This window comes from Pelophylax lessonae (assembly GCF_965119305.1).
Source record: "Pelophylax lessonae genome assembly, chromosome: 10".
In the NCBI taxonomy this organism is placed as follows: Eukaryota; Metazoa; Chordata; class Amphibia; order Anura; family Ranidae; genus Pelophylax; species Pelophylax lessonae.
In genome coordinates this window covers 58,169,150-58,181,048 of record NC_138777.1, presented here as the reverse complement: position 1 = coordinate 58,181,048, position 11,899 = coordinate 58,169,150, and the positions used below count along the sequence as shown (strand labels likewise).

Here is an 11,899-nt window from a genome sequence, read left to right as displayed (position 1 = left end):
TCTTATACGCCAGAAAATACAGTATATATATATATATATATATATATATATATATATATATATAGGACATTCTCTCTCGCTGTGCCCTGGATAGCAGTGAAAACCCTACAGGGGCTATTATCCTTTTTGACTTTCTAAAACTCAAAAAAATACACTACTTCTCATTAAGTAGCGCTCATCTACAACATTCATTGCTAACCCAATGGGTATTACAAATCCAATATGTACTGTAACCGGTTTTCTTTTAGGTAAAAAGGAACTCAGGTGTTCAGTAGTGTTTGGAGCATTTAATGTAAATAAATGAAAATTCCGTAACAGGTAAAGATAAAATCACAGCAAACAGTATTCTTGGTAATAAGTTACAGTTACAGTCTCTCCAAAGGCATCTGAAAATCCATAGTAAGTAAGTTTTATTAGCCATGTTTACGTCCTATTAATCATCTAGATGGCACCCTTACTTAGATGGACGTACTGTGACAGTGCCATGCCCTGCCACTGTGTGAGTACAGGAAAAGCAACACAGGGTTTGCATTAATGCAGAGTGTGGGGCTCCTGTATAGTGTCTCTGAGTGAATAAAACTGGGTATTCAGGTTTGTAATCCCAGACTGGGGTCTGGAGCTTGAAGACTTCAAAGTGTCTTTGTTGGGACGAAACCTTCAATCCTGCATCCAGGTCTTATTGGAGACCTACAGGCTGTGAGAGTATGGAGGTTTGCACACTTGTTATAAGCGAGGCTGGAGCAAAGCTTAGGGCTCCACTGGGGAGGGAGGTCTGCTCCCATTTGAAGACAGGTGTGTGATCTTGCTCTACTCAAGAGACAGCGCTGAGTATTGCAGAGATTCTATGTTCATAGGACTGGAAGAGTCTATGCGGGTCTGGGAGACTGAGAAAGCCAGGACTAGGTGAGTCCAGAGGAATGAGGAAATCTGTAAGGGCCAATTTACACTATACCTCCTTGAAATCATAAATCAAAAAATGAAATTGCAGAGCAGTGATTCGCCGCTCTGGCCGCACTGCTTTGCTGCTGCACTAGGGGGCAGTAAGATGCATGATTAATCGCATTGTACTGCTTCCTTTTTGTGTGCGTGTGTGTTTCTTGTACTAGCTTTATTTGTAATGCACAAAAATGTACACTTCATTCACTGCAATGCTGGGGGGTGCTATGTGCCACACTGCCTGACATTGCAGTTCGATTTGGGCCGGTATGTTGCTATAAAATGCAGCATGTCTGCATTTTATCGCAGCACAGCGCTAGACTGTGTTGCAGTGTGAATGGGAGGCATAGGAAACAAATGTTTCCTGTGTGTCCCTGCGGTGACAGACATTTTACAGTGCAGTAAAATGTCTGTTACTGCATACAGTGCCAATTGGCTTAAGTCCCATACACATGATCAAAGAATCGTATTGAAAATACTGCGATTGTATGATTATCTGATCTTTAGTACAAAACTTTTGAGAGCTGATCATAGCGGTTTATCCGATATTATCTGATCAGACAAGCACGGAATTTTTTTTATTGTATGATATTCATTCAGATTGTATGATTTTCATTTAATCAGTACAGTTTCTGTTCGAAAATGCAATACAAACACACCACAACATATTACATCACTTCCGAATATTTATTCTGTCATACGAGAATTCTCTTAACTTTAGTAAACTCGTACTTTTTGATATGAGATTAGCATGCAAAAAAATTATAAGAATCTCATCGTGTGTACCGGGCTTTAGTGAGTGAGCTTGGGATGTCAGGAGAACTCCTATTGAGAAGCCAGGACAGCAGGGAGCTGTGACCTTATTTGTTTTCCTAAAATGGTACATTTTCTAAGTTTAAACATTTGATATATTTTCTATTATGAATAAAATTTTTCTCTTTTTTTTTTTTTAGATTTGCAGATCATTGCATTCAGTGTTTATATAGATTTTACGCAGCATCCTAAAATTTTGGAATTGGGGTTGTACAAATTAAAAAAAAGGTAAAAAGTGCATGGCTTTGGTACAATTTAAAAAAAAAAAATCTGTATATAGAGAAGCATTATGCCAAACATGCTTAAAAGTAGATTTTGGGTTTACATACGTTTACAGTTAAATGATCTCATAAAACAGTCGTCTGAACTTGCTTAGAACATTGTGCTATCCAGAATCATGAATATGGTAAACAGTGAAACAGTGACACCGTGTGGTCACAAAACGCATCACACTTTTTCTTAAATTTGAAATAAAAGAAATCTGTTTCAACAGAATCACAATGTTCGATGTTACCTGCAAATTGTGTCTGTGTATTTTAAATCTAGAAGACTATTGTAAGCTGTTAAAAGAAATTGAGAACCTATATTGTGGTATTAGCCCGGCAACCTCTTATATCCTTTTATTGCTAAGGCAAATAGCATATTCAAATGGCAGCAATAGAAGATCACATACTGTATTTTAAGGTCAGTAGAGGCTTCCTTAGAAGTGGTCCTGCACAACCAAAATACAGAATAATTGCTGGAATGTGGGATATAATATCATGATTAAAGAGTAGTCCGACCTGGGGAAAATAAATTTAAGTCAGCAGCTACAAATACTGTAGCTGCTGACTTTTAATATATAGACACTTACCTGTCCAGGGAGCCCGTTAAGTTGGCACGCCAGCCGATTTTCGGATCGGCTATCAGGTGCTGCCGCCACCATTTACCATAAGGGAAATCGGCAGTGAAGCCTTTTGACTTCACAGCCGGTTCCCTACCGCGCATGCGCGAAGCTCGCTGCGCCATCTAATTGGCCCGACGGCGAGGGTAGTAGGAGGGAGTGCAAACTTCTGAGGGATGGTATCGCAGCTCTGTCTCCCGGAAGTGGGGAACGGTACCTGTCAAAAACAGGTACCCATTCCCCCTACCCCCCGAAAGGTGCCAAATGTTTCATCCCTGGGGGGGGGTGAGGAAGCAGATCAGCGGAAGTTCCACTTTTGGGTGGAACTCTGCTTTAACCAAATGTTTAAAGCGGAACGAATACATCCTATTCTTATCAGCTAAGGAAGCTGCCTTCTTGGCCTCTGTTTGATCTGAAACTTCTATAGGGCTGCACATGTGATCAGTTATGACTCCAGTTCAGCCATTTGATGGTTTTACAGTTTGGTAGAAAGCAGAAGGAAAAGTGACAGCACTCTATGTAACTTTTTTAAAACCGTTAAATTAATAAGTGTAGTTCCACTTAAAAAAAATAATAAATCTGTGTTCCATTTTACACTTTTAAAAGTAAACATCCAGGCTAAGGCTGGGTTCACACTGGGGCAACTTGTCAGGCGACTTAGTCATCTTACAAGTCACGCTCCATTCAGTGCAATGGAACCATTCTAATTGCAGCAACTCAAGTCTCTCCGACTTAGAAAAAGGTTCCTGCACTACTTGGGGGTGACTTCGGAACGGATTGCATTAACTTCTTTTAAAAAAGTTGTTTGCAAGCCACGCTGAAGTCGCGCTGTAGGGGGTGGCTTCAGAGTCGGGCGACTTTGAAGCCGCCTCAGTGTGAAAGGAGCCTAACAGTCACCACAAAATACCTGCCATTACCTTCCACTACAGAATTACCTTGTAAGTGTCTCATTTTGTGTTTCATCAAGCTGCGTCCAATCACAGTCTCCTTCTTCTGTAACCATTGTCTTTTCTCTTGTCTTTCTGATCGCTGCACAACTATGTTGGGAACACATTTAACACATATTATTATTCACATTTACATAAAACCCCTCTCTTTTAAAAGTTTAGTTACAAAAATCCCTATTTTTCACACATAGAGGTGGACACTTTTTTGGGGTGAATCCCTAAGATTCATACTGTAGTCCATGAATGGTCACTTCAGAATAGGGTAAATAGTGGGCAGTGGTAAGTCAGGTAACATAGTTACAAAGTGACATAGTGAGTCATGTTGAGAAAAGACACAAGACCATACAGTTCACCCAGTCATTGAAAATGTCCACATGCAGAATCCTGTGCCCATGGTAGATCCAGAGGAAGGGAAAAAAAAAAAAAACTCCTAGGAAGCATGGTCCAGTTTGCTCCAACAGAGGAAATAAATTCTTCCTGACCCCTATAGCATTTGGATATTCCCTGGATCAACTATCTCTGGGCATCTGGAAGAGAATGAGGCATACTAAGGTGTGCTCAGCCCAAGGCAGCCATTGGGTAAGTAAAAACAAGGGCTTTTTTCAGTGGCAACATGGGAAAATGCCCTCAATGTATGTAACGGCGCAGGGTGCTGGAGGCTATATTGATGCTGGCTGCTGAGGTCTATTGTCACTTGGGGGGTGTTGCTGGGGGGTCAATTGTTTCTGGCTGCTTGAGGGCCTCGTGGAGGTATGCCTGGGCAGCCAAGCAGAGATAGTTAGGGACATGTTAATGTTTTTGTTCACGTTGAACATAATTACCAAAACTTAAAGTTAAGTTGCACCAACTGATCTAAGCCTGGTCTGAAGTTCTTGAAAGGGGTGCATGCTGGTTCTGGCATGGAGCAAAGACAAGCCGGAGGAGTCATGCAGTTGCCATGGATAACTAAGGACTAGTGCAAGATACATGCAGCCAGTCATGAAGCATGGTACCTGGTGTAGGTGAAGGGCCCTCCAGTAGTAAGCGCGTCAGTGTTCTGGCTCCCTCCCCAGTGGTCGGTCTCCCGTAGCAACTAGGATCGAACCCACATTACTGAGACCCTTTGCCTGACAACACGGTACAGAAAGGAAGGAGTTAACAGGTGCACACATGAGGTCCGTGCTGAGTGAACAATGGGACCCCATTCTGTCACTGGGAGCGAGGTGGCAGAGGTATGCCAGACTGGTGGAGATGGCATGGGATCAGCAGTGTCCCTGATAAATGCAACATACATTAGACAACAGTGTGTAGTGACACAAGACAGCACTTTTCAGAGAAACTCTGTAATTTTAATACTGTACACAGTGACACCTCTATGTCGGAGAACTGCCTTAACCTCCCTGGCGGTCTGATTATGTCCAGATTTCTGTGCTAAAAGCGGTACATTCTTTTGCAAAGAAATCTGTTGTTTTATATTTTAAAACTCACCTTCCCCTGCCGTCCTCCCCCGCCATCTTCCCGCTGTGTGCTCGGCCGATGTTGGCACTTGTCTTCTGTTTCCCTTCCCTGCGAGCGTTGCGACGCAGGGGGGTGGAACCGGCGGCAAATTCAAAAATGTAAATACACTAAATGTCATGATACAAAGTTGTTATCCTAACGGATTACTTTGCATCATGCCATTTCACCACAGGATTTCACCTGGTGACTTTTCCAGTGCCCTGCCTGTGCTTTTCCAGTTCTTTGTGCCTGAAAAATAGAGAACGACCATGGCATCCAAAAAGTGTTTTTTGTGCAAAAGCGCTTTTAGATGAACTGGAAAACAGTGAGTTACTTAAAGAACTGAGCGAGAAAGAGACATCAGAATCATCGCTGTCGTTACTTTCCGTACCTGATGACGAATTTTCCCACAAATCGCTATCGCTCAGTTCTTCAAGTAACTCAGCTACGCTGTCACTGTTTTCCAGTTCGTCTAAAAGAGCTTTAGCGCAAAAAACCGCCTTTTGGACGCCATGGCCGTTTATTTTCCAGGCACAAAGCACTGGAAAAGCACAGGCAGGGCACTGGAAAAGTCACCAGGTGAAATCCTGTGCTGAAATGGCATGATACAGTGCAATCCGTTAGGATCACAGTTTTGTATCATGACATTTGGTGTATTTATACTTTTAAGTTTGCCGCTGGTTCCAACCCCCTGCATCGCAAAGCTCGCAGGGAAGGGAACCGGAAGGCAAGTGCCGGTTTGGCCGTGCACAGTGTGGGGAGAGACTGTGGGGAGGACAGCGGGGGAGCGCAGGGAAGGTAACATTCTGGGGTAATCCCGAGTGTGGCTCCGGGGTTACCGCTTTTGGTACTGAAAGTTAACCCTGAGCCACACTCGGGAATACCGCCAGGGGGGTTAATGTTTGATTCTCAAATGATCCCAATTCCCGTCTGGTGCAGGGCAAGTGGCCCCGCCCACATGCACATTAACAGGAACACACAGCCCCGCAGATTAGGATAGCAAGTCACTTTCCTGTTCTTCCCTCCTCCTCTGCCCTAACTTCTCCATGGTAACAGACTGACTGGAGACTGCACTGTCCACTATTACCTTTTTACTATGAAGAATGGAAGCTCAGGGAAGCAACATTGAAAAAGTAGGAGCCAGTACCTTTGAAAGCTATAAACTGCAATTGCTAGGGTAAAAAGTTACCAAGTATTTAACTGGGGAATGTTTATTTTATTGTGCTCATTGTGTTAAAGGGCCCTTTCACGTTGGCTTTCGGATCAGGTCCGCCTGTCAGTTTTACAGGCGGACCTGATCAGATGCTCCATGCACCCCTATGGAGCGGCGGATGTCAGCAGTGACTTGTCCGTTGCTATCCGATCCGTGAAATCCGGAAGGATGGAAACCCTATTTTCCATCTGTCTGGAGGATCGGATTGGATAAGATCGGATGAAAACGTACAGGCTGTCGATTTTCATCTGATATCCCTATAGAAGAGAGTAGGGATCTGACAGCTCCGTCTCTGCAAAGTAAGTGGAGATGGACCTGTCATCTGCCTGCTCAGCGGGGATCGGCAGATCGACCCCCGCTGAGCAAAATGGAGCAAAATGGAGTGTGCCTGGCGGAAAGCTCGTTTGGAAGGACCCAAAGGCTAAGTTCACATTTTTGGGCACAATTTAACTTTACACAATAAATAGAAGCATTTTCCAATGCCATTCCTGGCCCAGACACCCCAATGTGCTTTTCTCTCACCTTATCCACAGGAACTTTAAAATCATGGCAGTTTATTTATTTTTTTTAAATAATTATGAGATTCCATCAGTTCCTGTAGATCATCTCTCAGCATTTACTTCCTTGTTGCACCACAGAAGAAGAGTGTAATAGGGTGTGTTCATAGGCGTGCGCACAGTGTGTGCCAGGTGTGCCTGGGCACGCCCTAATCACCCCATGTACATTAACATGATCACTTTTTGTGCTGGCAGGAAGATGGGAAAAATCTCTCTCTTACTGGCTCTGCCATAAGAGAAGTCTTTAGTAGGGACGATCGAACTTTTCAAAAGTTCGGTTCGACCAGAACACCAGAACATCCAGAAAGTTCGGCCCGGATTTCAGAAACCCATTGAAATCAATGGGACCTGAACTTCGGTAATCAAAAAACCCCATTTTGAAGCCCTAAAACCCAATAAATGCCCCTAAAAAGTGCCTAGGGCTCATGCCCCAGAGACTATTAATCACACAAAAAAAAGTTCTTAAAAATTGTCATTTTTGATAGAGAGCCAATTATTGAAAAAATTATTGAAAAAAAAAAAAAAGAGATTTCTTTGGATTTAGTGTCTGGGGGGTCTAAAAAGTGTACCTGTGACGTTTCAGCTCTGTAGCATGTCCAGAACCAGAAAAAAAATGATAATTTGTATTAGAATTAATATAGAACAGGGATATGGCTCTGCTATTTTCACACCTTGCCGGTTTTGTAGCAAGCGTTTTTTTGGGCATTATTTGGGGGTTATTGGAGGCAGGCATAACATGAGAACTTCTGTGTAGGGGTATATATACACACACACTTATATGTATATATACACACATACACATATATAGGTGTGAAAGTAGCAGAACACTATACTTGCGCTAATGAAATAATTAACACCCATATGGCTTCTCTCCTTTCACATCTATATATGTGTATGTGTATATATACATACATGTGTGTGTATATATATACCACTATACAGAAGTTCAGATGTTTTGCCTGCCTCCAAAGACCCACAAAAAATGCCCAAAAAAAACGCCTGCAATGACACACCTGGGCGGTTTTTTTTTGGCGCAGGCATTTTTTGTGGGTCTTTGGAGGCAGGCAAAACATCTGAACTTCTGCATAGGGGTATATATGGATAAAAGGATGTGAATAGCCTCAAAGTCAAAGACAAGGAAGTACCACATAAGCAGCGCTTAAATGAGTGCATACATAAACCATATGTGCAAAATACAGCAATCCAGTGAGATAGATGTACTAGTAATAAATACAAAAGTCCATCTTGACCAATCGGAAAGGGGATGACCCGTCACCATGAAGTGAAAAGATAATGGATGGCAAACTTCCACCGCGTGACCCCTTAGGCAGTCAACACTCACCGAATGCCTGAAACAACTGAGCCTTCAGAGTACCAATATAAATCCCGGATCACTCCTCAGGATAATCAACACTGGCAGGTGAATCTCTCTCAGGAAAGCTCACAGAAGACTGGAACACTCAGAACGGCATCACATGTAAATTGTAAATATTAGGCATATAAACGAGAGGAGATGGCCAGAAGGTTCAGCGACCGATGGCTCACCAGTATCATACCGTCCCCAGGGTACCGGATCAAGACACCGCCGCTGCTCCCCAGACAGTCCTGCTATCACGTTCGCCTACCACCCCAACCACTATGTGCTGTCGGCGAGCTGTAGGCGGAAATCGCCGAACGCTGACGAGTGCTACCAAGTGTCGGGAACACGGCGGAGCGGAGATAGGCGAACGTGATAGCAGGACTGTCTGGGGAGCAGCGGCGGTGTCTTGATCCGGTACCCTGGGGACGGTATGATACTGGTGAGCCATCGGTCGCTGAACCTTCTGGCCATCTCCTCTCGTTTATATGCCTAATATTTACAATTTACATGTGATGCCGTTCTGAGTGTTCCAGTCTTCTGTGAGCTTTCCTGAGAGAGATTCACCTGCCAGTGTTGATTATCCTGAGGAGTGATCCGGGATTTATATTGGTACTCTGAAGGCTCAGTTGTTTCAGGCATTCGGTGAGTGTTGACTGCCTAAGGGGTCACGCGGTGGAAGTTTGCCATCCATTATCTTTTCACTTCATGGTGACGGGTCATCCCCTTTCCGATTGGTCAAGATGGACTTTTGTATTTATTACTAGTACATCTATCTCACTGGATTGCTGTATTTTGCACATATGGTTTATGTATGCACTCATTTAAGCGCTGCTTATGTGGTACTTCCTTGTCTTTGACTTTGAGGCTATTCACATCCTTTTATCAGTTTTTATTCATCAAAGCAGCTGCTAGACACTGCTATTTACTGTATTATACAGTTTAGCAAGTTCACATCCTTCTACCAGCGCAGGGTGATAGAGATATTGGGCTTAGGTTTATATTCTCTGTCTTTATGTTTTATAGGGGTATATATACACACACATGTATGTATATATACACATACACATATATAGGTGTGAAAGTAGCAGAACACTATGCTTGCGCTAATGAAATAATTAACAGGCATATGGCTCCGCTCCTATCACACCTATATGTGTGTATGTGTATAAATACATATAAGTGTGTGTGTATATATACCCCTATACAGAAGTTCAGATGTTTTGCCTGCCTCCAAAGACCCCAAAAAAATGCCCAAAAAAAACGCCTGCAATAACACACCTGGGCGTTTTTTTGGCGCAGGCGTATTTTTGGGCATTTTTTGGGGTCTTTGAAGGCAGGCAAAACATCTGAACTTCTGTATAGGGGTATATATACACACACACTTATATGTATTTATACACATACACATATATAAGTGTGATAGGAGCGGAGCCATATGCCTGTTAATTATTTCATTAGCGCAAGCATAGTGTTCTGCTACTTTCACACCTCTATATGTGTATGTGTATATATACATACATGTGTGTGTATATATACCCCTATACAGAAGTTCAGATGTCATGCCTGACTCCAAACATGTCCTCAAAAAAGCCCTATAAACGCCTGCAGCAAAAAGCAGGCTGACAGGCGAGAAGCCATATCGCTGTTCTATAAGTCACCTAAGAGAAACAATATTTTCTCTATAGCGGTCACCCTGAAATGGAAGGGTTTGGTCACCCTGCCATAGCAGTCAGTGTCAGTTCACCCTACACTACACTACGGTCACCCTGGCACTTAACGCTTTCCCTACAGAAACTAGATTTTTGAATCTAACTAAAGTGGAAAATAGCACTCTAACTACACTAGATATCCCTTTCCTCACACTAATAATTGCTAAATGACACTTTTGAAGCAGAAGTAACAGAACTGCTTCCACTCTCTTCCACGTCCCTGTATTACAATGCTAGGAATTTGGCGGGGCTATCTTATATACTGGGGGGCATATTCACTAATGATTGGCCTCTGGTCCCCCTAGTCACTCCAATCACATTCCTAGCATTCTCCTGCCCCCTCAATTGGCTTTTACTGATGGTTCTGGTCCAATCACGGGCTTTTAAAGCCCAGTTCCTGTCCCATTGCATTTTGGTCGGTTCTGGTTGCCGAATTCCGAACTTTTTCAGCAAAAAGTTCGGAATTCGGCCGAATTTCGAAAACCCAAAGTTCGGGTCGAACCGATGGTCGACCCGAACCGTTCGATCATTCCTAGTCTTTAGGCACTTGCCTTTCAATGTGCTGGCAGGGAGATAAATGTGCTGGGGTCATATATATGTAGACACACACAAACACATGTGTTTGAGCTTTGGGGTGCACACCCTAATTTAATAGGCTGCGCACACCTATGGGTGTGTTCACCACTCTGGACCACACCTCCCTCATTACTATACCACCTTCCACCCACTTCCTGTACAATCTGATTGTACAATCTCCTTTAGATCTCCCATCAGCTATGTAGTACAACTTCCTGTCTGATTTGATACACATTAAATGGATTTGGTCAGGTGGGTCCTCCCACCTACTCCATATTTCTGGTAAATCTAAAGAAAAATGCACAGAGATTGTACAATCAGATTGCATAGTGTATGGCCATCTTTATACAAGTGCATAGGAGGGAGTGGACGGAGACACTCAGTTGTCAGGCCTCGTTCACATCGACATTTTACAAAAACTCAGATTTTCACATGCGTTTGTTTTGGGAGTGTTGGAGCGTTTTCACTCGTAACACATAGGGCAGCCCAGTCACTTGAATGGGTTGCACTACACGCAACAATCACCCCAGAGAATCTCCAGAACTTTTTTTGGATCATTGGTTGGTGCATTCGCCACACTTGGGAAGCCTTTAACATGTAATGACAACACAAGCACGATCTCTGAAATGCATTTCTGAAATGCATGGCAAAGCGCGCATTTTCTGTGCAGTTTGCCATAAGTTTGGAAACACATAGATGTGAATGGAGCCTCATAGTTCTTGTGTAAACGCACCTATTTCACTTTCAGGCCCCATTCACACCTAGAGTAGTGGGAGAGCATGTCTTTTGGCTCGTTTTTCCAGTGACACACAAAGGGCAGACCGTTGATTTCAGTGGGCTGCGCTCCATGTGGCAAAGCACCTCATGGGACATTTTGACGTGGTGCAGATTTTTTTTACTGTAATAAAAAAGTAATGTAATGTAAGTAATCGTAGGTGTATAAATGTGGTTATACAATCTGATTGTAAAATCTCCTTTAAATTTACTAAAACTATATAATAAGAGAACACCTCATCTGTCCAATCACTCTGTATCCCATCAGGCAGGCCCTTGCACTACATCAGGGGTGTCCCTTTGGGCTGCATGTGGCCACAGGGAGTTTAGCCTGCAGCCTGAGCCAGTCTGAAAGGACGCTGGAGAAGCCAGGGAAATCCATGCATTGAGAAATGCCGGGGATGCTGTGAAAACATAGTTGTTGGGTGAAGGGTGTGTGCTAATGAGGTAAGCTGGTAAGCTCCTTTCTGTGTTTAAGGCATCTTAAATGTTTGAGCATCTACTTTTTCATCGTTTTTTTTTTTTATGTATTTGCACATATATGTTCGCACATTTGCATGGGCATTTTCGCCCAAATGCGCAGAAACGTATTCTCACATTCTTGTTCTGCACATTTTGTGCGTATTTGCGTAATATGCAGATTTTTCTATTTTGT

The 11,899-nt window shown here is 43.1% G+C and overlaps 1 protein-coding gene across 1 annotated transcript in view; it reads right to left on the bottom strand.

Moving 5' to 3' along the window:
- The window catches only part of DCDC1 (doublecortin domain containing 1), a gene marked incomplete at its 5' end in the record, with an annotated part of 647,338 nt that overhangs the window by 12,688 nt on the left and 622,751 nt on the right, over positions 1–11,899 (bottom strand). The window contains one exon of the mRNA XM_082270964.1: positions 3,568–3,669. Coding sequence (XP_082127090.1) covers positions 3,568–3,669 — 102 coding nt within the window. The remainder of the gene's footprint in view (positions 1–3,567; positions 3,670–11,899) is intronic.